Genomic DNA, 25,858 nt, shown 5'->3' with positions numbered 1-25,858 from the left:
ATGATGCAAGATCCAATTGGGATTCCAGCTTGCTTCACTTCAGGGGAGAAGGTAGCTGAAGATCTAGCCACAGTAACCAGGTCAGGACAGAGTGTGTTCATGTCCATGTACAGAACAAAAGTCGCGGATCGATGTCGCTTGATCACCATAACATGGTGCAAGAATTTGCTGCTCCATGGCCTTTCTGTCTCGGTAGAAGGGCCTGAAGGAGAGAGCCAGTATACCTGCAAAGTTGAGCTGAAGCCATGGTACTTCTGGAGGAAGCAAGGTTCGAAGCGCTTCGTGGTGGAGGAGAAGCCTGTTGATGTCTTCTGGGATCTCAAGGCTGCAAAATTCAATGGAGAAACAGAACCAAGCTCAGATTTCTATGTTGCTGTTGTTTGTGATGAAGAGGTGGTGCTGCTTCTTGGAGATCTGAAGAAAGATGCATATAGAAAGACAGGCTGCAGACCAGCTCTGATTGATCCCATCTTGGTTTCCAGAAAAGAACACATATTTGGGAAGAAGAAATTCTTCACAAAAGTAAAGTTTCACGAGAAAGGTGGGATTCACGACATCTCAATTGAGTGCAAGAACAGAACAAACTCCAGTGGGAGCCAGAATGACAGCAGTACTTGCCTTGGTGGGGCTGATCCAGAGTTGGAGATTAGGATAGATGGCAATTTGGCTGTTCATGTCAAGCACCTGCAATGGAAATTCAGAGGCAATGAGTGTATTCCTGTCAACAAAGTAAAAGTAGAAGTATACTGGGATGTCCATGACTGGCTGTTTAGTCCTGGTTTAAGGCATGCACTGTTCATCTTCAAACCTACTCCACCATCCACATCAACATCAACGCCATTGCCATCTCAGACAGGGAGCTCTGGTGCAGCAGAGGGGTGCAGTTCAAGTGGGTCATCACAGTTCTGCCTGTTTTTTTATGCTTGGAAGGTTGAATGAAAGTATCATAATTAAGAAAATGGTAATAATGAAACCTACCCAGTTTTCCTATGAGATAGTCATCATCAAAGCCAAAGAAAAGTTGCAAGGGTGGGTCAGTCTCTGCATCATTTGCCAATATTGCGTGTGTTAAGGATGGAGATTAGGTTTGTGTGCTGGGGAACAGAGGACGAGGAAGCACATGGAGGATGTGGGGACAAAGAGAGAGAGAGAGAGAGATTGGAAGCTTTTACAGCTGGGATTGAACAACTGAGCATATTTAGACAGGACAGATTGGATCACATATACAGGCCCAATAATTGCCCATCTGGAGGCATCTCTGTTTCTTGATCTGATCTTGATAAGTGAGCTTTTATCTTGCATATGTATGTTTTTCCCTATTCAATGTATAGAAAAGACTAACGATATTAGGAGGATAGTTGACAATAAATTCGTAGCTCATGGAATGTCTGTATGGCGTCAATGAGTATAAAACTACAACTAGCCATAACTGTGTGAACCATAAAAGGTATGCGCATCTCTGCCTTTCTTAATTAATTTTCTCTTTTTTTAATTTTTCTGTTATTTATTGGTTAAAGATGATACTACTTTCACGCAAATAAACTTTATTTCTACTTGGGCAATAGCCACATAGAGTTGTGGGAAAAAAAAAAATCATTACTGAGGCAAACTATTAGCACTCCCGTTAGTTATATTTATCGAAAACGTAAAAGGAGAGAAACAACAGAGAAGTCAGAAAAAATGATTTAAAAGCAAAATAATTTCTAATTCAATTAGGGAAAGAATATCCATTCACGTAGTTATAGAATGAGGATTACGTATAAAAAGAGAGAAAAAAAGAGAGAGCGAGCATCGAAATTTTTTTGAAAGAAATGAGAGAGATAAGACCCTCTCGAATAGGTTAATTTTGTTTTTTCTTTGCTTGTATGCGTTCTTAGTTACTGACATAAACCTTGTAATCAAATAATTTCCTACTATTCTATTACTGAATTCAATCATAAGTACAAGGGTTCTATCACAAACCAGCAAAAAAACACACGTGAACTACTACTGTGATATCATCCAGTAATTAAAGCAACAATATTGCAGAAAAAAATTTAAAAAAGTGCAGCAAATACCATTTTATGAGGGAATATAATAATAATGTCACGATACAATTAAGTTCTAATAAAATTGTTGAGCTATCACCATTATTTGTTGATACAAAATTAATGACAATATGAACACTGACCATCCCTAACAACAGTAACAATTCAGGTCACCAGGTTGACTAAGTTTACAACCATGCCAATAGACATATCCACAGGAAGCTTTAGCATTTATAGGATCAGTTAACTAGTCAAAGTATAGAGTATGTCCCATCATTTTGAACCAAAACCAAACCACTTTGCCAGGAAGAACTTATTTTTCCCACGAGGAGGATTGGCTGCTTGTGCTGGTGCTGGGGAAGAAGCTTGTGCTGGATCTGATTTAGGTTTAGCTGCTGCAAGAAAATGGCGTCAAACTCATTAAGTAATTCTGATCCACATAAATGATGTACCAGAGAAAACTTTCAAGTAAAACAATGATCATTGATTAATGACAGTTGTACAGAGTAAAGTTTTGCAAAAAGTAAGTCATTGCTCTTAACTTATTTATAAATGTATACATTATGTGATAAACAAGTAGCTAATTTCACTGATCAGCTTCCAATTTTGAGGACAGCAGTAGATGCCTAAACATATAGAGGGGAAGTAGCAGCATTGTTGAAATGCTCATATTTTCTGCACGATGAACTTGACATGGATAAAAGTTCCAACCTATTCTAGTAGCCAACTTCAATGAGCTGAAGGCTTTTCAGTGATAGGAATATAGGATGCACCAATTATTGTGGAAACTCACTCAAAGGGCACGTTTTCACACAGAAACTGCAGTGTTCCATCATATGTAATGAATGTGTGTGTGTTTCTATGTGTATAGTATGCACATCCCCAACAGTATTTACTCTATGTTCCATATATAAATCCAGTATTGAGAGTGTAGGTAAGTAATAAATCTTCTATTTGAAGATTGAAAGAATTTGTCTGCCAATGATTATTTTAGATATCTTGGACCAGTTCTTCAGAAGAAAAAAGGAGATTACTAAGTATATTGCTCATAGAATCAAGGTAAATGGTTAAAGTAGAGAATTGTGCCTATCATTTTATGAAATCGTAAAATCCATTTAAAGCAAAAAAGGGAAGTTCCATCAGATAGTTAATATCAGCTTTATTTGTATGGCTCAAAAACTTGAGAAGTACCAACATGTGCAAAATAAGATTGTAATTGAGTTGAGTATGTTACGATGGATGTACAACCATATGAGAAAAAATAAAATAAAAAATGCGATTATATGTAATAAGGTTTAAGTGGTGTTTATTGAAGATAAAATTCAGAAGTGATTAAAATGGTTTGGTTATGGGAGAAGAAGACCAATAAGACCACATGTGAAATGAGTCGATAAAATAGATGAAGTTTGTAGCAAAAAAGATAAGAGAGAGATTAAAGAAAATCTGGTCGGAAACCCTTGTAGAGGATATAATAGCATTATAGAGGATATGGCCATGAACGAACAAAGATGCCTAGAGGTCCAAGATTCATGTAACTGACTGCACCTAGTGGGATTAAGACGTGGTTATTGCCTGCCAGCTACTAACTTATGACAAACTGCAGTTCACATTGATATGCTTCATCAACTAGTGGCAACATTGAATAAAAAGTAAAATTTCCCCAACTGGTGGCAACAATGAAATCAAAGAGAAATTTCTTTGCAGTAAACATTGGAATGCGCTGCCACTATATTCATTTACTCCACAACCAACCTATTGGGTATGGCTCTAACGCCAGTAGTTAGGCAATGAATCAAACACAGAAATAAATTTTGTAATACCCACACAAGATCAAAATTAGAGAGACAGATTTAATGTAACTTGGCAACAAACCTACATCCATGGGAGGAGGAGGAGCTAAAATTCACCATGTGAATAATATGATATGGAAGAGAAACTATTTCACTCAACTCCAATATCCCAATAAATCCAAACTCACAATCTCACTGAAAATCTATAATAATTACTGCATAATGCCCTGCCACAATCTGGAAATCAGATATGCAAGTCTATTTATAGAATAAAAAAAAGAGGTGTTAAAATCCTAAACTTACTGAGTTTTGGATTAGAAATACAAATCTTATTTCTATCATACTTTGGGCTGGGTGAACTGAATTTGAATTCAAGGCGGTTTCAAAGCAAACAGTTTGTAGACATTTTATTTCTTAATTTGACTATGATATTGAGTTCTGTAAAACTGAAAAAAAAAAAAAACTTTTCTACTTTTGATTTGCAAGAGAAGAAAAACAGGAAGCAAATAAACAACTTTGAGGGAAAAGATAAGATCCATAGCACTAATTATCATTGTGTTATTTCTGACTGATTGGCTAAAATAGAAACTCGAACAACTTGATTAGTTTTTTTGCATGATGTTACTTTCCAAGTAATTTTGCATCCAAAGTGCAGATAAATGGTACAAGCTAATAAATTACCTGACATAGGCAAAGCCATGTTGGATTTTGTACTTCTCATATCACTGGAACTTCTATCTGAATTTTGCGAGCCTGCTTTATACTTGGACTTTCTCTCTTCACCCGTGTGCTCTATTGGTTCTCCAGAATCAGAGCCACCTATGATTATGGATAGATGAAGAAAGGATAAAGGTGCAATACGTATGATGCAAATAGAGATGACTTTCAGATGTGTAGAAGCTGATGAAGACTAAAAATTATCTGGATTCATGACCATTATTCTTTAGGTACATTTACAGGGCAATTTCAAAACTGAAATTCAGAGATTACTGTACATCATAGCTGTATGTGAATTGTGTAGTACTCAAACCCAAAGGAATAATGGGCGTGCAAGAGATGAATAGAAACCAAGGAATAGACTAGAAAGGAAGACAGGAAAAGTGTTTTCAAGCATGACTTCAATTTTATGTCCCACTTGGGACATGAATTCAACTATAGATCTCTAAGGGATGAATTTCATCTTTTGAAAGGGATCCATACACTAATTGTTTTCTTAATCAACACAAAATCTTTGACAAATGTTCATACCAGAATTGGTGGATTATTTTATCTGGTGGTTCCTATTTATTGAAGCATATTCTTACATAAAATACACAAGCTACTTATTATCATCTCATTCTTCTTTGTGCTCTTCTATTTTAATGTACTTTTCCTTGGGCGTTGAGCTGAGTTCAAAGCCTCGTTGACAAGTGCACAATAAAGTTCAGGTGTTGTGTTCAGAAGGACAACTGCTTAGAGCCATCTGCAAGTGTTCAACCTAATGGACATGAAATCATTCCAGAAGTATATAGGATTACTTCCTGCGACTTAGCTTATAATGATCTCTTTGCTCCAGTTTCTTTCAATTTCCCTGCCTCAGCTTCTATAGACAGAAAACTAAAACAAAGCCTTTCTCCAACTGCTTGGAGAAGAAGAGTATCGTTCATGTAGACCTTGTGAAAACCATCAAGTTGATCATTGACCATGCTACATCTCAATTACAGAAGAAGAACAAAATCATACAAGTTAAATGGTAACAAAAATGCATGAAAACCGGAGGGGGTCAGCACCAATGCTCAAGAGTACATTTCAGAGAGCAAGGCAATCCAATTACAATTTAAGCAGCACAAATAGCTTACCCTCATTAGGAGGCTTCCCATAGTTGTACCGCAAGGCTTCAAAGAGAGAACCATCTTTCTGATCCTGCATCACTGAGAAGAAAGAACAAAAAATCATATGCTTCCATTGATGATACCTGTATAACATTGCAACATTTTTTCTGTCCATCAAGAGAAAATGAAAAGCATACATTGATCATAAAGAGCACTTTGGTAATTTGGGGTACAGCCAACTGATAGCAACTGAACTGCTTCTGTATCTCTAGTTGTGGACAACATGCCAGCCAAGTTTAAATTTTGTGTGTCCAATAAAATGCCTGCAAGCTGTAAAATAGTATGGATGAGAACTCCGACAAAGCAAGCAAATGTTCAAATGTTTAGGGTAAAAAAGTTCTTTTTGACTTCTACATTAACTTTTGGATTGTGAAGGAATTGGTTAAAAAAGAAAATAGAATATTAAAGCTCAAGAAAATTTTAACTCAATTACCAGAAGCTTTTTCAGGATTGGAGACTGAAGTAAGTCATAAGCATCCTCGCAGTAATTGTCTGTAAGAATGGTGCACTGAGATCCAACCTAGAGAAGTCATAGAAAAATTGTACAAAGAGATCATTTGGGAACAGCTTTTTTATTAAACTTTTCTTTTTCTTTTTTAGCGCAAGGAGATAGGTTGCTCCTTTGTCATTGAAAGGCCAAAGATAGAAGTTGTGGAATGACCTTTTTGTAAAGTGTTAGAATTTGAGCAGGAAAAACATAATAATCTTATTCTAAGGATAAGTCTCAATATATACAGTTCTTTGGAGAGTCAACAAACCACTTCCCTAAAAATAGAACACTAAAACCACCTAATCTTAAACTTTTAAAATTAGAGATATGAGAGATAAGAGAATAAGTCTAATAATGGAATGGCTTTGACTACAACCTCCTATTCAAAGGTAAGATAGGAAGACCGGATAGAATAGGATAATATGCTTATCTCTCAACACTTCCCCTCAAATTGGTGAATGGATATATTTAATTTCCAACTTGTTAGTTATCTTCCGAAAAACAGCACCATGGAGTCCTTTTATGAGTATATCTGCAAGATAATTTCCTGTAGACACAAACAGAGTGCAAATTAGACCACTATCAAGTTTTTCTTTTATAAAATGTCTATCAACTTCCACATGTTTGGTGTCATGGCCCTAGGGTTTGAATAGGAATTTAGAAGGAGAAGAAGAAGAACAGAATGGGGAAGAAAACAGAACAAGAGGAGGGGGAAATTGAGAAGGAAAGGGGAAGGGTTTTGACGGAGAGAGAGAAAGATGAGAGTGAGAGGGAAATAGACTGATTCATTCAATTCATTGATATCCTCTATTGAGAGGGAAGGCCCCTTTATATAGAACCCCCAGCTACTGTTACAACTGTACAACTGCACCTAACAACCTATTGTTATTTGTTACACTATCAGCTACGGTTATGACTTCCCCTACAACCGTTTAAACCTTCTAACCATCCTTAACCAACTGTTGGGTCCTGACAATTACCCCCCAGTGCAGAACTTTCTTGTCCTCAAGAAAGCAAGAGAAGCCTACCAATCTTAGCTCTTTTCCTTCTCTTCCCCAGCTTGATTGGAGCAAGCTTGTAAAACTTCTGTAAGCCCGAAAATTTGTCAAAAGCTCTCATGTCCTTGTCGGTTGGAACAAAACTAGAAGCAACCACTCTCTGATTGTTGTAGTTAGCAGCTGAGACCGGCCAACCGCCATTCACACAAAATTTCCACCTCACCATCCCTTCAATGTTGGCTGTTTCATGAACTTCTTTTTCAAAGGAATCAGATTTTTCCTTTGTACCTGCTGTCCAAACCACCAGATCAATATAGTTTCCCTCTAGATAATGTTTTTCACCGACAATATCTTTTCTGGTATTGCAGTCATCCTCCTTGGCAATACTACCAAAATCCGAACACTTCTTCTGCTCAAAATCTAAAGTAAGCAGTGAATCATGTCTCCATAATCTTGACTTCTCCTTAGGCTGTTCCATCTTAAGGAACTCTTGAGACTGTAGTGCATTATTAGCAACTTCCTTCTTACTACTGTTTTCTTCTTTAGACATTCCAAAGTCCTCTTTCACTATTATAGTTTCACATCTCTGAGTTAAACTCTGAGATTTGACAATGGAGCTTCGATTCCATGGACTGTTCTTGGAATTTTGATTCCATGGACGATTAAGGTTTGAAGCTCCAACAGAAACAAGATCTGATCCATTTCTTTAAGGAGTGAGGATTTCCATTCCTTATACTAATGGATTAGCATTTTCTCTGGGAAACAAGCAAACAGGTAGTCTAACCTGATTCCGCCCACAAACATGAGCACAAAGCTCTGCAATTGGTCCTTCACTTCTTGAAATTGTCTAGAAAATTCCTCCTGTAGGTTTGCTATCGCGTGATCCATCTTACAATCAATTTTCTGCTCGATCTTCCGTTCAATCACCTTATCAATGGCTGCCATTTTTCCTTGGATGCCCGCTACCATCGACACCCTTTCTACAATCCGAACACCCCAACGCCTACTGTTACCACAAAGTCGCCTCTGTATCCGCTTCCAAGTTGAACTTGATTCGGAAGCGGAAGAAGTCGCACGGTTACAGCGACTCTGATCAGTCTTCAAGAGTCGCCTGTGCCTCCTTGTTTGACTCCACGGCGATGGACCCAATTGAGACCGTCCAATTCTTGGGTCGAAGGAATTCAGCCTTATTCAAGGCTCAATCTTGGTCCGTTCTCCTTAGGATCTAACAGGTCTTCTGTTATCCAATCACTTCGCTGAACACCTCTTGAATCTGTTTCACCTTCCTTGTTCGTCTTCAAGATCCGATCGGAACTGTTTGGTCTTGTTTGCCCACAGCACCAAGTCGGTTGCACCCCCAGATCCGTTCGTGGACCTCGTTTAATGCCAAGAACACTACTGGCCTTGCTGGTCTCACCGTGCTGGACCCAAATGCTATTGCCCAGTTCTTGGTTGGAGGAATTCGGCCGGAATTCTCTGGGTCTGCCTCGTTTTCTTGCTCTGGAAAGAATCGCCCGCCACAATTCTACCTGGAGTCCTGCGGAATTTGGGCTGGGTTCTGATCGCTTCAAGCTCGCCCTTAAAAGTCGTCAGAAGCACCGTCGGAACGCTTGACCAAGTTGTTTCCCACAGTCGCACAACAATTTCTGGTCGCTGCTCCGCTTAGCCTTCAAGACTCAAGCCAAGAATTACTTGTTCAAGTTTGCCGGAATCACCGCAATTCACCGACCGACCTTTAATTGCCAGTACTTCGCCCGGCCCGGCCTATCTTGCTACCGATATCGCTAGAGAACTTCCAGGAATCACAACTAAGGAACGTGGCTCCGCGTCAGATCTTAACAGCGTCGGAAAATGAAACCGAATCGTCCGAATTACTACTCGATTAATTCCACCGATAATCGAATCAAAATCACAGCAAAGGATTGACTGCTCTGATACCATGGCCCTCGGGTTTCCTAGAGTTTGAATAGGAATTTAGAAGAAGAAGAAGAAGAACAGAATGGGGAAGAAAACAGAACAAGAGGAGGGGGAAATTGAGAAGGAAAGGGGAAGGGTTTGGACGAAGAGAGAGAAAGATGATAGTGAGAGGGAAATAGAATGATTCATTCAATTCATTGCTATCCTCTATTGAGAGGGAAGGCCCCTTTATATAGAACCCCAACTACTGTTACAACTATACAACTGCACCTAGCAACCTAATGCTATTTGTTACACTATGAGCTAAGGTTAAAACTTCCCCTACAGTCGTTTAAACCTTCTAACCATCCTTAACTAACCGTTGGGTCCTGACACGGTCATATTGCACTAGATTGTGTGCAATATTAATGGTTGGCTTATTATCATAATAGATCTTTATGAGAGTCTTTCACTTGACTTTTAGATATTCTAAATTATATTTAATCACAATAACTCACAAATTTTGAGAGTCATTGACTTAAATTCAGCTTCTACACTAGAATGTGTTACAACACTTTACTTCTTACTATTCCATGTCACAATATTTTCTCCTAGACATTGACCTTCTGTCAATTACTGACCAAACATAGTCAGTATTAGTATAAACTTCAAGAGTTAACTCTTGTCCCCTTTTGAACAAGATTCCTTTACTTAGTGTACCCTTTAAAAAATATAGAATTCTGTGAACTGCTTTCAAATGTACCTCTTTAAGATTATGCATAAATTGGTTGACAGCACCAACAACAAATGCTATGTCTGGCTTGGAATGTGATAAATAGACAAGTCTCCCAACTAACCATTGGTAGAAGCTCTTATCTGTTGCTGCATTTTCTGGGTGATCACCAAACTGATGATTAGATTCAATGGGAGTTTCAATAGGTCTACACCCTAGCTTACCTGCATCTGTTAGTAGATCTAGGATGTACTTTTGTTGAGATATGAAAATCCCTTACTGAAAATGTGCCACTTCAATACTCAAAAAATACTTCAGCTTGCCTAACTCCTTAATCCCAAACTCCTTTATTAAATATTTCTTTAGACTTTCCATCCCTTCCAAGGCATCCCCTGTCATTATGATGTCATCCACATATACTAACAAAATAGTTACTTTCCCTAAAATAGAGTGTCATATAAACAAAGTATGATCACCTTGACTTTGTTTGTATCCCAAACTGTGGATAACTTTGGTAAATCTTCCAAACCACACTCTTGGAGATTGCTTCAAGCCATATAATGCCTTCTTTAGTCTACATACAACGCCTTCTCCTGCATTTGGACATAACCCAGGTGGAATCTCCATACAGATCTCTTCCCTAGGTCACAATGTAAAAAGATTGTTTTTACGTGAAATTGTTGCACTTTCCAATCAAGATTAGCGGCTAATGACAACAATATTCTTATAGTGTTAATTTTTACAACTGGAGCAAAAGTTTCAAGATAATCTACACCATAGGTTTGAGTATAACCCTTAGCAACTAACCTTGCTTTATATCTTTCCAATGACCCATTCAATTTATATTTAACTGTAAATATCCATCTACATCCCACTAGTTTTTTCCCTTTAGGCAAGCTCACCAAGTCCCATGTCTTGTTTTTTTTCAAGTGCCTCCAACTCCACCTTCACAGCATTTTTCCAATTCTCATCACTTAACGCCTCAGATACAGTTTTTGGTATTGGAATGGAATTTATGTTGGTAAGTAGGGTTTTACGGCTACGGGACCCAAGTAACTGTTTTAGCTTAGTAATTTCTTATTAAAATCAATTAGTGACTCTTGAGAATCCTCTTCCCCAATTTGCTATGTGTTTGCCACATACACCTGCTCTTGTCTTCTTGGTTTTCTTGATGATGCTTTGTTCTCAGCTTGAGGCTTACCATGGAGCTTCCAACATTTTTCTATGGTATGTCTAGGCTTTTTACAATAAGTACACCATAAGAAGTCTTTGTTTGACCGAGATCCATTGATTACCTTTCTAATCTCCCTTGATTGTTGTTTTAAACTAGGATGTTTCATAGTCACTCTTCTTGTCCTTAAAGTGGAGCAAATCCATTTGCTGTAGGAGTTTCAAGCATAACTCTCTTCCTTCCTTAGCACGAACAATAGCTATGGTCTCATTTAGAGATTGCAAGTCTTCTTTTTCAAGTATTTGTACCCTTGTTGCATCAAACTCAATGTTGAGTCCAACGAGACATTCATAAATTCTATCCTTCTCAACAAACCTTTTGAGAAGAGTTGCACCCTCACTGCATTTCATCTAAATACACTTATAACGATCTGTCTCTTGCCATAATTATGACAGAAGATTGGAGTATTCAATGATTGACTGGTTCCCCTAGTTTGTAGCCAAGATTTTAGTTTTAATCTCGTAAATCTAGGCAGCATCCCAAACTTTAGAATATATTTGTTTAACGGCATCCCAAATCTCTTGAGCCGTATTTAAAAACATGACCATGTCACTTATTTCCGAGAACATAAAGTTTCATAACCAAGACATTACTATAGAATCTTCTTCATCCCAAACCTCAAATGTAGGATTCCCTTTCTTAGGCCTAGAACCAAGTAAATGACTCAGCTTGTCTCTTCCCTTCAAGAATGTGCGAACTAACTAAGACCATTTCAAATAGTTTTTACCATTCAACCTATAGGTTGCTTGAATATTTTGTAGTTCCTTGGTTGGAGTAGTGACCTTGTTATCTCTACCAATAGGTGCTGATGCGGGTGCCTTAGAAGCACCACAAGATTCAATTGATGTGGACATGATCTCTCGAGTGAAAATGGGGTAGAATATTGTCCTTGCAATAGTACAAATTTGCAGGACTCAAAAACACGAAGAAGAAGAAGAATGCTAAATTCCCAGAAAAGAGCCTATAGCTCTGATATCATGTTAGAATTTGAGCAGGGAAAACATAATAATCTTATTCCAAGGATAAGTCTCAATATATACAATTTTTGGAGAGTCAACAAACCACTTCCCTAGAAATAGGACACTAACTTAACCACCTAATCTGAAACTTTTAAAATTAGAGATAAGAGGATAGAGATAAGAGAATAAGTCTACTAATGGATTAACTTTGACTGCAAGCTCCTATTCAACGATAAGATAGGAAGACTGGATAGAATACGATAAAATGCTTATCTCTCAACATAAAGCCAGGGTAAGACTGTGAACAAAGACAACACCCTCCCAACCCTCACAAAGTGAGAAGCCTTGTGCATTGAGGGCACCCTTATTTTTAGCATGGGCAAATATTTGGAAGTTGGTACTTTTTAACATTTTTTCTTGCTAGCTTTTTAGTTTTTTAAGCATAAAAAACATGAAAGCTCTAATTTTCTTATTACCACTATTAGAGCAGACCCACTTTAGAAAATATTCTTTTTCAACCTTGTGATAACCAAAAATCATAAAATATCAAATTCCACTTTTAAATCTAAATAATCTACTAAAAAGAGAAACTTAACAGAAAAGGAAATATTTTGATTATCACCAATCAACCATTCATGCTTTTCTTTTAAGCAAGCTTTTATCCAAACTTTAAAAAAGCAAGGTTTTTTTTTTCCTGTTATGGTAAAAGAGCTACTCCTAAAGAACAGTAAGAATGTGTAGAATCTATTTACTCCCTTTCACATTTGACAGGGCTTAGTGATAGGAATATGCATCCTGTATGTTCATATCAGGCTGTCTTTTATCAGACCATACTAACCTCACCATTTCTTCTAAGGATATCTTGCCCAACAATGAGGATGTGCAGTTTCTTAGCCATCATTAGTGTTTCCAAATCCACCTGATCCAAAAAGCAGTAACAATAAGTCAGCAGTTGTTACAATTATTAGCTCCCCTAACAGAGGTTTGTAACTGGTAAGCAATAATTGAAGCTAAATTTCTTGTTGAGTAAGAGTCCATGTTAGCTAAATCCAATCCTATTTCCTATTTTTTTTTTTTTTTTTGCTAAGAAAAAAAGAAAACATGGGATAATTGTTAATGGCAATCCTATTTGTAAGTGGCTATAATAACAAACTATTTCCTGGGATATCGAAACATATATGGATGAAAACCATATTGATCCCATCCCAGGAGGATGGAAACAGTCCTAACCCCAGCCAACGTGATGGAAGTAAGACACAAACAACAGTTGCTCCCTAGTAAGACTATTGGCATCTTTTCTTGAGATATGTCTCCTCATGCAAGAAGATGGATATCATGGGTTGCAGTGATATTTACACTGCTCATACTAATGCTCAAAACTATTGATTCCTTTCTTTATCTTCGAGAAAATTTAATTAGCAATGCATCAATGGATAATAGAAAGTTGAAAGATAAAGAATTCAAGTTGAGGCAATTCAAGACTATATCCCTGAAACTTCTATACTTTGGTTTAGTTCCTATGTTCAAATGCTTCATTACAAAAAACACTGCAACTTGATGATAAGAGAATATGTTCCCAATAAATTAAGGAAAACACATATGACCTATTAATTAGAACAAGTACCTCATCAGAAAACAGCAACGCTGTGGCATCAAGACCCACATGGTGAAAAAGCCAAGCTACTTGTCGCTGCTTCCACATTTTTCCCCTTCTCACGTTCATGACAGGCACCACTGCCGCAGCTTTGAAGCCACCTCCCTCCTTACCAGTCTTCATTCTGTGATCCAACAGCCAGGCATAGCAAATTGCAGCTACCATTGAACTAGTACCTGCAATCGAAATGTTAGGTAGCTACACACAACTGTTAAGTCAAAATCCAAAAACCCAAAATCAAAATCAACAAAATGACTCAACTGTTTGAAGGCCCAGAGAGCACAATTTTGGCCTTCCCATCAATCTCCCCATTCAAAATCTTCTCAATGTTGTCTCGCTGTTCCTTCAGAAACCCATTAAGATCACGATTTTCGCAACCATTAACCACCTCCTTCGTCTGATCATTGACACTAGGCTTCCGGGGAATGTTCTCCGTCGAGCAGGTCGACGACGATATCGACCTCCGGTGAGCGGATTCCACTAAGTTTCTCGGCGGCGAGAGAACTTGCTTGTCCAGGAGCGAACAGGTAGAGGACGAAATCGATCGCCGGTGAGCCGACTCGACGAGGTTCTTCGGTGGAGACAGCACCTGCGTGTCCGGCGCCGGAGCGCCGGCCGCGGCTCTGAATGTCCGTCTTGAGCTGCCGAGAATCGGCTGGGGCTGGGTGTTGTGGAAGCGGGACTTACGCGAGGTCGACTGTCGCGGTGGAAGAGGCGGAGGCGGATTAGCGGAGGCGGCAGGGGGGGAAATGGGGGGAGGTTTGTGTATGATAGTGGAGAACCATTTCTGGACGGCGGAGGCAGGGGAGGTATCGGCGGCCGGCGGTGGCTGCTCGTCGAGTGGCTCCGATTTGTTACGAGTGTGCTTCGCTGATTTGGTCAGGATCTCGCCGCTGAATCCTTCTGTTGCCCTTTGTCTGTTATTAGTTTAATTGAAGAGTGGATGGTTAGAGCTGGACTCACGTTAAGCACGGTGATGCTATTTATTTATTTATATTAAAAATGGTATTTAGATTAAGAATTACATATATATATATATATTGTGATGCTCAACATTATCATTAGTTATTCATTATGTTGGGTATTTCTTTGACCATTAACACTGAGAAAATTACGTGTATAAATAGCATTGGGACATACATATTATACCCGGAATTTATGTTTTTTATGTTTAAAAAATTATAAATAATTTTTCAAATGTACAAAATATGAAGTTATGAATTACAGACCTAGTGGGTTACGCGCGCAACGTACCTGCGAGCAGACCTAGAGCGTGGATCCCTCCGATCAAGCAGGGACGCGGACGATCTTGTCTGAGACAAGCCGGCAAACCTGGGAGATCCGATGAGTCGAGAGGGCGATTCGCACCGGGAAGGAGACGAAGCCACCAAGAGCTTGGCTTCCTCCAGCCATTCCTTAGTTAACCTACTACTCGTACTCCTCCTGCTGTCATCGAAACCTTCTTCTTCTTCTTCTTCATCATCATCTAATTCGTCACCCGTCAGGTTATACGACTTCTTCTCGACATTGGCGGCGCCGAAGAACATGTCGTTCATGAAGTCGGTGAGGTCAGGGACTCGCTGTTCAAGAGGCCGCGGAGCTGTACTACTGTCTGCAGCTAGAGCTAGTTTCTTCTTCTGCATGATTAGGGTCACTGATCGATGACGACGACGACGATGATGATCCTTGGCTTTGGCCGCCGCCAGCTAGTAATTAAGTGTGTCCTCAATGATATCTCCTAGATCTCCACCGCTTGCTAGCTAGCTAGATCGATCTCTCCCTGCTCCACAGCGCCCAAACCCAAAGCATTGGCAGATCTAGCTAGAGGGAGATCGAGTGGGAGAGATGGCTCTTTTGGCTGGCTGAGAAGGCAAGAAAAAAATTAATGGATGGATGCATATTTGAAACAGTGGGAGACGAGAGAATCGAAGAAGTTTGGCCGGCCGGCATGCATTCGGATGATATCTTCTTTCGGTTGTATTTATCCAAATCTGCATCAATCATGGGGTGGCTTTTAATTTCATTTTTCACACCAACTTGTGCGCGGATGCGTGGCTGTGGCATAGAGGTATATATAATATTTTTTCAGGGACAATAAACGTAAGATATCTTCGCTTATCTTTTTTATATTTGAGTCGCATTCTTATAAACAGTGATATTATATTATTTTATGTTAAGAGATTTTTTTTTTTTTTTATTTTCCTTTTGCAAAAACAACCAAAAAGCGGGCATATATATATATATATATATGCAGTGGAATAACCAAACTAGGAACATTAAATTAAAGAAAATCCAAAACAAAATAGTCATGTGTGTTTAAGTGGCTTAATTAATTAATTAGGTGCATGCATGGTAACTAATATTTTATGACAACAATCATTATATATATCGTACATGGCTACTTTTAACCGTAGTTTTGTAAAAAGATTATTATGAATTCTTCAATCGTTTGATTATCATGTATATCCTTTTTGTTTGTATGGGACTATATATATATATACTTTTTCTCTCATTTTTATATGTGAGGGTTATGCAAGAACATCATTATTTTGGTTGAAAATAAAATGAATGCTTAACTAACTAACAAGTAAACTTTGATAATAACTTAATGAATATATCTGAGCTCAAGTTAGTCACTGTGAAGACACTTTATTCTCAACCAAGAAGTAGATCACAGATAGCTAGCTACTTATCAAAACCACAATAAAAAAGAAAACCCAACATGAACATCTAACCCGGGACCTCAAAAGGTGCCAAATTGCCTTGCGGCTGCTCCAGCATTTGGCGGGTTTTGCTTTTGCATCGTTGATGCTAGTAGCTGCTTGCGCTTGTGCAAGCAGCCCCAACTAGAAAGGGAGCAGCCAATCGGCTTAAACATGCATGGCGCCCATGTCTAGCTAGACGTATAGCTAGTTGTTTCTCTTTGATGATCTTCTTCTTCTCTTTCTTTTCCTCCTTGTGGTGGTAAGGCAACATTGCTTATTAACCAACTTACATTGAAAAAGACCAAAAAAAGAAAAAAGAAAAAAGCTCATGAAAGTGATTAATATATTGAACTGGTGGAGTTATGAGTTCAAATTAACTTTTCTACACCTATTTTTGTAAATATATAAAATTTATATATAGTTGTTTCTCATGTATTAAAATAAAATTATAAAATTAACAGTTTGAATTTTTGAAATTTTATCAGCAAACAACTATAGTTGATCATTTTGATGTGTAATTAATTAAGCCATGATCTGAGTTAAATTCTTCTTTCCTAAACAAAAAGCAAGTTTCCATCCAAAGCTTTCCCTCACTTTATAAGAAAATCATTAAGGTTGCGTTTTCTTTATTTTTTAATTTTTAGTTTTGAGTTTTGAATTAATTTTGAATTTTTTATTTTGATAATCTATTTTTAGAAAATTGAAAACGCGTTTCCTTTGTCATTTTAAAAAATTATTTCTCAAAACAGAAAATTAGAAAACGTATTCTTTTTAAAATTTTAAAAATATTTTTTTAATTATATTTTATTTAATAAATTTGATTATTCAGTAAATTATAAATATTTAATGTTAATATATTATTAAAAAAATATATACATTTTAAAGTTAATGAATTTTGTAATATTTTTTTCCATTACAATAATAAAATATGAATAAATAAATAAATAAATATATTTTGAATTTAGAATTTGTTTTGGATCAAAACACTCAAAAATAACTTTTTATTATTTTGAGTTTTTATAATTTTTTTTATTTTTATAAATGTATTTTTAAAAACATCAAAGAAAACACGTTTTTATTATTTTAAAAAATTAAAAATTAAAAATAACTTAAAAATTGTAAAAAGAACGCAACCTAATTATTTTTTCTGCACCTGGCCAAATAATGAAATACACATAAAACCAAATCCTCGGAAAAGAGAGATGGGCAAAGACTACTAATTTAGAGCTGAGAGAAATAAATACAAAAATTATGTATATATATAATTTTCTTACAAAATTATTTATATGATTGATTATTAATATCTTTATATTGAGAAAAAAAATAAAATATTTTATAATTATAAAAATATCACTATTATATATATAATAATCCTTTTCAATAGATTTTTTTATATATATAAGAGTGTATTAATTAATTATACTAATCCACCTTTATTTAGAGCCCTCAAGCAGTTGGCCAGCTAAAACAAGTGGCCTCTTTATATACTAGCTAGGAAACCATTAATCCTTTCAAACTTAAAGTTGGTAGCAAGGTAGGTTTGAAATTAGGGTACATTGTCCAACAGTCTATGAATTTAAGGTTTTTAATTTAGATATTGTTGACATTCAAAATTAGTCGATTATGATTCGTTGGTCTGCACTGGTGTGATGGATTTGAGAGGCAGAAGGAAAAAGGGTTATCTGACTTGGTTCGTTGATCCGCTGGTCGGTCCCTGCAATAATATTCTGACGCTCAAGTAAGTAAATGGGTAAGGAAAATGAGAATATCCGCAAGTTGGTAAAAGAAAAAACATACTTGGCTCTTTGGGAGAGTTGGTAGATATATGAGAGGAGCAGGTATCTTCCAGCATGCGCTATACGTCTGCAGGTGATGGGACAGTATATCCGGCGTCGGTGGATAAGCCCATATAGTGGTAAGGTGCCGACGGAACCCTTATTAATGTGGATGGAATTTGTCTTTTATGAGGATGAGATTTAAGGTGAACGTGCAAAAATCTAGATGCTATCGCAATGATGTTGCAAAGGAATATGATGGGATTGATATGGCGCTGATCAAATGGGCCGAGAGGACGGGGCAAGATTGGGCCTGACTGGCCCAGCTGGGGTGGCTCTTTGGGTGCTAATATTCTTGGACACATGACCTTTTCGTTATGCAAGTTGATCGGCTAGACCGGTGAACTGCAAAAGTTGTTGGGAGCTCGCTCGAAGACTAGTTAGGAGCTCGCTTGCTCGAAAGGTAGCTGGGAGCTCGTTCGTGTTAAACCTGCTTGGTCATGCGATCCAAATTTGGGCTCCAACGATGTGCGAGTTTGCTTAGACAAATTCAGCTCGAGATCTATTAGGTCTTATGCGATTGGGTCGGCTCGCTGGATTGAGCCCAACCCATAAGGAGTAGAGTAGGAAATACTCGTAACAAATATCTCTTAAATTTTATATTTTTCCAAATTGGTCCTTAAAATTTTTTAAATTAGTCATAACATCCCATCCATTGCTAATAATATATATATTAAGTAAATTGACTTTTACATTTTTTGAAATTTGGAGTTTGGTCTAAACACCTATTAAACTCTATTTTTTATCAAATTGATCTCTAAACTTTTTTTAAAAGGGTCTGAACACCCCTGCCCCTCCATTTAAAACAATATTAACTAAACTAAAATAAGTTAAAACATCCCTGATATCTACTCAAATTAGTTTAATTAATTTCTTCTGGATGCCATGGTCTTTTTTAAAAAATTCAAGGATTAATTTGACAAAAACTTTAAGTTCTAAAGGTGTTTAAATAAAAAATTTAAAGCTTAAGAGATGTATAGTCAATTTACTTAACATCATTACTAAAAGAGTGTTGTGGCAAAATATTAGTTTTTATTTTATTTTTAAGTGTTAGGGTTGCATGCATATTTTACTTCCGTCGTCAAATTATCTATTATCCCTTTTTTTTATCTTTTAATTGAATTTTCTTTTTTTATTAATCCAATAAGTAATAAGAAATGTTTCATGGCATATCAATTGGTAAACTAATGAAAAAAGATCACATATATAGCCCTTTGATCATTAATATTGTTCTTTCTAATTCTTAGAAAACAATATTATTTTTATTTTTTTAATACTTTCATTTTCTCATTGAAAATTAAGATTGTACCACATCACCTACAAGTTTCAGATTTAATAAAAAAAATAAAAATAAAATAGAAAATAGTCAAATCTGGACTCGGTAGCCCCTAGCACGAGCAAGCGCACGTGTTACGATTACAAGCAGCTTCATGCTCGACCGGATGCCAAAATTAACGCCCAGCTGGCTCAGGGCAAATTGGGCGCCGTTGTTGGATCCACGGGACGCTATGCCGTTAGTCGCGACCGCACTCGCAAGTTTTCTTCTGCCCCAGCTTGAGTAAAGTCAGTCTCGTTGAGACTTGAGATCCAACAAGCTGGTGCGGCACTGCTGGGCGGCGGCGCGTCGAGCTTGCCGGACTGAAAATTGTGGGAGCAGGGGCTGAGAGGGCTCCCTTCTTGCTGCACAGCTTGTGGTTGTCAACAACAACAACAACAGTATGGTCAAACGTCCCTGCAGGATGCAGCAATCTGATGAGGAAAGTGCAAGGTTCCACCATCGAGGCAGGCCCTAGAGGAAGATGCAAATTTGTGGAGCAAGATGGGCTCGCTATAGTATACATGTAGGTGGTGTCCCGGAATAGGTAGTAGTTATATAAGGCCAGAATAGGTACTTTGCATTTTAACCATGTGGAGAAATACTTGTATAGCTTGGATGTATGAGTGCAAAGACTCAACGTGGTCAAATATTTGACAATTTGATTTATGAGCTAATTTATATACTCGATTCACCTAAATTTTTCTATAGACATCATCCTAACAATTTCAGCCAATAAAATAAAGAAAACACTTGATAAAATTTAAGGTAAATATAGATGGTATTCCTAACATTTAAAAAAAATATACAGTAATTACCTTCAAGCTTTGAGTCATGTTGCAATATTCTGCTTGTAGTTAATTTACAACCGTTAAAATTTTTTAAATGCCCAAAATACCCACCACTCCTCAATCTCTCTCTCTCTCTCCGCCAACACCCAACCAAACCACCAATTGAACTCTTTCTCGCATTCTTAGTTTAGAGATAGACCAAAGTTGTCAATCCTATAATCCCAATCAAGATATACTACTAATTTGAGCTGGCTAGTATTTGTTAATCAAGATATGAGATAAAAAAATAAGGTATAAAAAATATTTTAAATAAAAATATTTTTTATTATATTTGTTAAATTTATCTAATAACTTTTATAAAAGAAATCGCGTGTAATTTCTTATCTTAAATTGTTTAGATATATTTATCTCTCCCTGCTCTAAATAAATTTATCTTGAATTTTACAAATAAGAAAAAATTATCTATATATTCTCCATTGCATTCCAAAAAAATTAGCAAATAATCTAATAAAAATTTTAAAATACTTTTCACCCTTATCTTGATCATTTCATAGATTGATTCAGAAAGTATTACAATTTTATCTTAATATAATTTTATTTTATTCATTTTAACAAACGTATCAAGTGCAATCACAAAAAGTAAATGAGATAACTAATTTATATAAAAAACCCCCTTTAATGTGAGGAGTAAAAATTACGGGACTAAAGTCCATCAAAAAATTCTACTAATATCAGCAAATCTAGGTTACAAAATCCTCTCAACAATCATAAGATGCAAGAGACAAATCACAAAATCAAACTTGTCTCAAATCAATGAAATAACAAAGGAGTACTTAAGATGAATATACCGAACCATAAGGCAATACAAAAATGGATTGATTCGCAAGGATACCGGCCTCAAAATCAAATCTCCACCTTTCAAATTCTAAAAAAATGAGTCTAGAATGTACCCTTCAAATTTCAGCTCAATCGAATCAGAAAACGCCGCATGATCGTGTATTTGATCACAAATGCACAGGTAGAAACATAAATTCGAATTGAACCATAAAATAGTATGAAAACAAGCTCGATTCTCAAGAATCCTAACCTCCAAATCAGATCTTCACCGTCCAGATTCTAGAATCACGAGTGTTGAACATACCCTCAAAATTTGATTGTCTCTTTGATCACAGCTATGCAGACAAAAACATAAATCCGAATTTCTCCCAAAACTATGCTGTTTTCTTTGTCGTTTTTCCTTTTGTTTTTCTCACCTATTATGCATGAATTTTATAGCCTAAAAGACACAAAAAAACCCTAATCCCATTAAGGTTATTTTAGACCCATGAGATAAAAATATTAGTGAAAGAAATCGGGCCATCCTTTTAGGAACACTCAATCATTATTGGGCTATCCTCTAACTAAGTGAAAAGCCCGACCCAACAAGGTTTTCCCATCACTAATGGGTTTGAGACCATCTCAAGCCATGATAGATATGGATAGGGTTTAATCAACACAATTGAAAAGTAGACTTGGGTTGCCAAAACTTATCATATATCTCTCTTGTCCCTACCAATGGTGATACTATTAAAGAACACAAAATCAATGAGTTTTTTTCTCTCTCTAGCGTAATTCATGCCAAAACCCCCAAATCACTGGATTTTAGTTAGAAAACCCTAGTAATCCTCTAGGGTTCTAAAATGAAACCTAAGTGGTTGTTTGGATTCGATCAAAACCCAACAATGCTAGGGTTTCAACAACCACCAATGGTGGCCATTCATCAATTGTCACTAACTATAGCTACCACTCATGTTCTTTTATTCTTAAAATAATATTAAAATTAGAGGTGTTTTATTATTTTATCCCATTCTCGACCCCTAATTAAATGAATGAATACTTATTGTTTTTAAAATCTCAAAGATGTCTTTATAATTAAAACAAACCTCAAAGATAATGTTTGTAAGTTACCCTAAACTAAAATTAAAGTACTGTCTTTTCTCTTCATCAGTTAGAAGTCCTTGGATACCCTTTTCAATCTTTGACAGGGGCGTCCACTTGGTAGGTTCATTCAGACCATATATGTTAATAAAAAAAAAAGAAGGTACCATCCTTGCGTTTTCTCAAATGAGACAAATAATTGAGATGGCTTCTCCGCCATCTCATAGCATTCTTTCTGCCCCCCTAAATCTCTTTATTAATTGTCTTATTCTTTGCCCTTTCCAAATTCCGGGGCTTTAAACAACATGTACCATTGCCTTCGTCAGTACGGAAAACATTAAACCATATCAAAATCAAATTACTAGAAAAGTAGGCCACGGACATCTCGTCATGTGCATCATCAAGGAGGATCGATTCCTGCCCATCCAATATGTCAATATCAATACACTAATATAACATACTATAATACCAAAGTCAACCAATTAATTAAATCCCCAACATGCACGCCAACCCTCTTTAGTGGCAAAAAGAGCCCATTTGGCCCCATCCCTTCAACCATCTAATGAGCCATTAATACTGACTCAAAATCACACCTCATGGTGTTGCTGCCATATCATTGACCTCGAAAGGGTAACACTTAAAAAAACATCTTCGATGCACGAATCCTCTTGTATGGGACAGTTAGTTAGAAATTATTATTATTATTTTTTTATAAAATCTTATCTTAGATTTATAAAAATATTACTTTCACAGTTTTGTCGTTATAAAAACAAAAATAATTTTATTATTCCAACGAATTACATGTCCTCCAAGAGGTAATGCTAATATAAACAAAAATTTAATAGAGTATATAGTTTTTATACATGTTTTATTTTAAAATAACAGTAAATTACTAAATGAGAACTCAATTTTAATTAGTTTTTTGATTTGCCCATCCAACATATTGTTTAGTGCATATAGTTATTTATCATTAATTGATGACATAATAAAATATATTATGTGATTTGATTAACGAGATACTAATAATTCGTCAATTATGTATATATACGATGAGATGACAAAATTTTACATAATTTTAGTGAATCGGTTAATGTATAATTATCATTGATTTAGCATTTGTATAAGTTCTCAATATCTTGTCACCTTTAATGATCAAGTGATCTAACATATATAATTTGTCACAATGGAGTTTAAGATTAAAACTAAATAAAAAAAGTTAAACATCCCAATTAATAAAATTAAATTACAGTTGAGTATAAAACTAAAAATAATTAAGGAGAAAGTTTCTTGTCTTAAAAATAAAAAATAATTATAATGAATTATATATAAAAGTACTACAACTACACCAAGCAAAAAAAGAAAAAAAGAAATAGTAACAACTACAACATATATAGCCTTACTGATATATTGGGGTCATTTTTTTCCAAACCCAAAAGGTCGAAACTCGAAAGTGGTATTTTGTTGACTAATTCACCTTGTGATAATTAAAGAATAGGCTGTGTCTTTCTTGGCAATGGAACAGTGACACCTTTGTAAAAGCTCTATAAAAGGCAGCCCCAAGTAGAGCTCCAGATTCATCAACATCGTCCTCTTCGTCTTCTTCTTCTTCTTTGCCTTGAGCATTATATATTGGGATCAACACCACCTCTATTTTCTGTACTGTTTGCTGGTCGTATTGAGAAGTTACACAACATAATATAGGGCCAATCATCCATGGCCGGTTCTTATTTTCTTGTGGCTTCACTTCTAGTTCTCTCTTGCTTGGCAGAGACTTGCTGTGCAACTGTGACCTTCTCTTCCCTTCAGAGAACTCTTGTGGTCACTGCTTCTCCCTCGCAAGGACAAGGTATATATATATGATCTCTCTCTCTCTCTCTCTCTGATATATCAACCGTTAGAAGCCATGGATAACCTTTCGGTTTAATATAGGAAAACTCTATTCTTCCATACTTTTACTGCAACCTTTATTCACAAGAATGATGACAAAAAAATCAGATGTAATCTGATCTTATTTAGGTTTTGAGATTCGTTGACTTTTTTTAGATCATCCTCCGTCCTCGTCTTCAATCTAAAGCCCAAGTTCTAACTCCACTATATATATATATATATATATATATCATCCTCAACATCACATCTATCAATTTGGATCAGTAGAAAGCAACTAGAAACGAAAAGCGGTACTGATATCCTTTGCTTAGAAAACCATAATCCAATCATAACTTCCTTCAGTTGGGTTTAATCAGACATTAAGTTTGCAAGTAGTTTTGGACTGATCTTTTCAATCACCCACACTTTGATCTAAAACCCCAAGTTCTAACACTAGCAGAAAAGATCTGAACTGCAGCATGCATCATATATATCTATATACGGATAGGAGAGTTACCAAACGATGCAAATTTAAAATGATGATATAATTGAAATTCTTCTATTTAAACCATATCTGAGATGAATCGAACTTGCAGTGCTCAAAGCCGGTGAAGACCAAATAACCGTAACATGGTCATACAACAGGAGCTTCCCGACGGGAACAGACTCGAGCTACAAGATGGTGAAGGTGAAGCTCTGCTACGCGCCGGTCAGCCAACTGGACCGGGCATGGAGGAAGACGGAGGACAAGCTAGAGAAAGACAAGACCTGCCAATTCACCATTGTTAAGAAGCCATACAGCCCCTCTAACAACTCCTTCACATGGACCGTCGAGAGGAACATCCCAACGGCTACTTACTTCGTTCGGGCCTATGCTTTGGACGCCCACGACGCCGAGGCTGCCTATGGCCAGACCACGGACAGCCGCAAGGCCGCCAATCTGTTCGGCTTGGAGGGGATCACCGGCCGCCACGCCTCGCTGGACATCGCCTCCGCCTGCTTCTCGGCCATCTCGGTGCTGTCGCTCTTGGGATTCTTCTACATGGACAAGAGAAAGGCCAAGATGGCCCAGCAGAAGTGAAGAGGAGAAGGATATATAATGCGCATGCAGTTTAATATTTTATATATATATATATATGGAAGTTAAAATGCTGTTTGTTTCTAGTTTTAAGTGTTTCAAGGTCTACTTTTTGTTTTCTTGGGATTGAATTATGGGATTGGGATGTTTGTAATTTGTTTCTAGTTAATATTTTTGTTTCTATAGTTTTTTTTTATATATATATATATATATGTTTGTTTGCGAAGAAAATGTGAGACAGGAAAATGCTCTTCATCAGCAATGTATACATCATATATACATATAGGAAGGAACTTTCTTTCCATATATTAACTACCAATTTCGTGGAGTTCTTTCATAATTTTACGGTAGGAGTTGAGTTAGTTTTGGTTTGCCAAAATTTCAAGATACTATTAAATATATATATATATGGTGTGCAATCTCTGCTCTCTCCCTCTCTCTCCTCTCTCTCTCTCTCTCTGGTGGATAAAGTAACTTTTTTTTCCCTTTCTTTTTGTGTGTACGTATTTACCAAGTCAATATGACCAACTTGGGCTGCCTGCAGTTGCCTTAAAATTGTTGCTCAATATAACACAAGGGATGCTTGGTTATATAATCTAGAAGAATAGATATAATTCTATATCAAGAACCCTTAAAAGATCATAGCAAGCAAACGCCATCATCTCCACCAAAACCGGATCAAAAATACCTCCGGCCGTTAGT

General features: G+C 36.6%; 3 protein-coding genes across 4 annotated transcripts; 2 read left to right on the top strand and 1 right to left on the bottom strand.

Moving 5' to 3' along the window:
• Nucleotides 1-939, top strand: LOC127794312 (uncharacterized). Its single transcript, XM_052325295.1, has one exon. The coding sequence runs from the start codon at nucleotides 1-3 to the stop codon at nucleotides 937-939; it is 939 nt and encodes a 312-aa protein (XP_052181255.1).
• A 1,096-nt stretch (nucleotides 940-2,035) lies between these two features.
• LOC127794860 (uncharacterized) lies at nucleotides 2,036-15,586 on the bottom strand. Of its 2 annotated transcripts, none has more exons than XM_052326124.1 (9): nucleotides 14,904-15,586; nucleotides 13,911-14,566; nucleotides 13,620-13,825; nucleotides 12,834-12,914; nucleotides 6,122-6,208; nucleotides 5,826-5,958; nucleotides 5,656-5,727; nucleotides 4,499-4,636; nucleotides 2,036-2,419 (listed from the first exon to the last, which is right to left on the bottom strand). In XM_052326124.1, exons 1-9 carry the CDS (start codon nucleotides 15,290-15,292, stop codon nucleotides 2,301-2,303), a joined length of 1,881 nt encoding a protein of 626 aa, XP_052182084.1. In that variant the 5' UTR covers nucleotides 15,293-15,586; the 3' UTR covers nucleotides 2,036-2,300. The 2 variants fall into 2 exon arrangements, with proteins under 2 accessions (XP_052182084.1, XP_052182083.1); XM_052326123.1 differs by having other exon boundaries at nucleotides 2,036-2,422; nucleotides 14,904-15,581.
• Nucleotides 15,587-23,785: 8,199 nt separating this feature from the next.
• LOC127794180 (high-affinity nitrate transporter 3.1-like) lies at nucleotides 23,786-25,274 on the top strand. Its single transcript, XM_052325113.1, has 2 exons — nucleotides 23,786-24,058; nucleotides 24,675-25,274. Exons 1-2 carry the CDS (start codon nucleotides 23,926-23,928, stop codon nucleotides 25,157-25,159), a joined length of 618 nt encoding a protein of 205 aa, XP_052181073.1. The 5' UTR covers nucleotides 23,786-23,925; the 3' UTR covers nucleotides 25,160-25,274.
• Nucleotides 25,275-25,858: the final 584 nt, after the last annotated feature.

This window comes from Diospyros lotus, chromosome 2 (assembly GCF_014633365.1).
Source record: "Diospyros lotus cultivar Yz01 chromosome 2, ASM1463336v1, whole genome shotgun sequence".
Classification (NCBI taxonomy): Eukaryota; Viridiplantae; Streptophyta; class Magnoliopsida; order Ericales; family Ebenaceae; genus Diospyros; species Diospyros lotus.
The sequence above is the reverse complement of the archived record's forward strand: the minus strand, read 5'-3'. Positions and strand labels throughout refer to the sequence as shown.

Excerpts from the sequence above, each read along its gene's own strand:
- LOC127794180 (XM_052325113.1), top strand. The coding sequence starts at position 23,926 with ATGGCCGGTTCTTATTTTCTTGTGGCTTCACTTCTAGTTCTCTCTTGC. Across the intron at positions 24,059-24,674 it reads TTCTCCCTCGCAAGGACAAG|TGCTCAAAGCCGGTGAAGAC; the intron begins GTATATATATAT and ends TCGAACTTGCAG.
- LOC127794860 (XM_052326123.1), bottom strand. The coding sequence starts at position 15,292 with ATGCAGAAGAAGAAACTAGCTCTAGCTGCAGACAGTAGTACAGCTCCG. Across the intron at positions 12,915-13,619 it reads CGTTGCTGTTTTCTGATGAG|GTGGATTTGGAAACACTAAT; the intron begins GTACTTGTTCTA and ends TTTTTGGATCAG. Across the intron at positions 2,423-4,498 it reads CATGGCTTTGCCTATGTCAG|CAGCTAAACCTAAATCAGAT; the intron begins GTAATTTATTAG and ends ATTTTCTTGCAG.
- LOC127794312 (XM_052325295.1), top strand. The coding sequence starts at position 1 with ATGATGCAAGATCCAATTGGGATTCCAGCTTGCTTCACTTCAGGGGAG.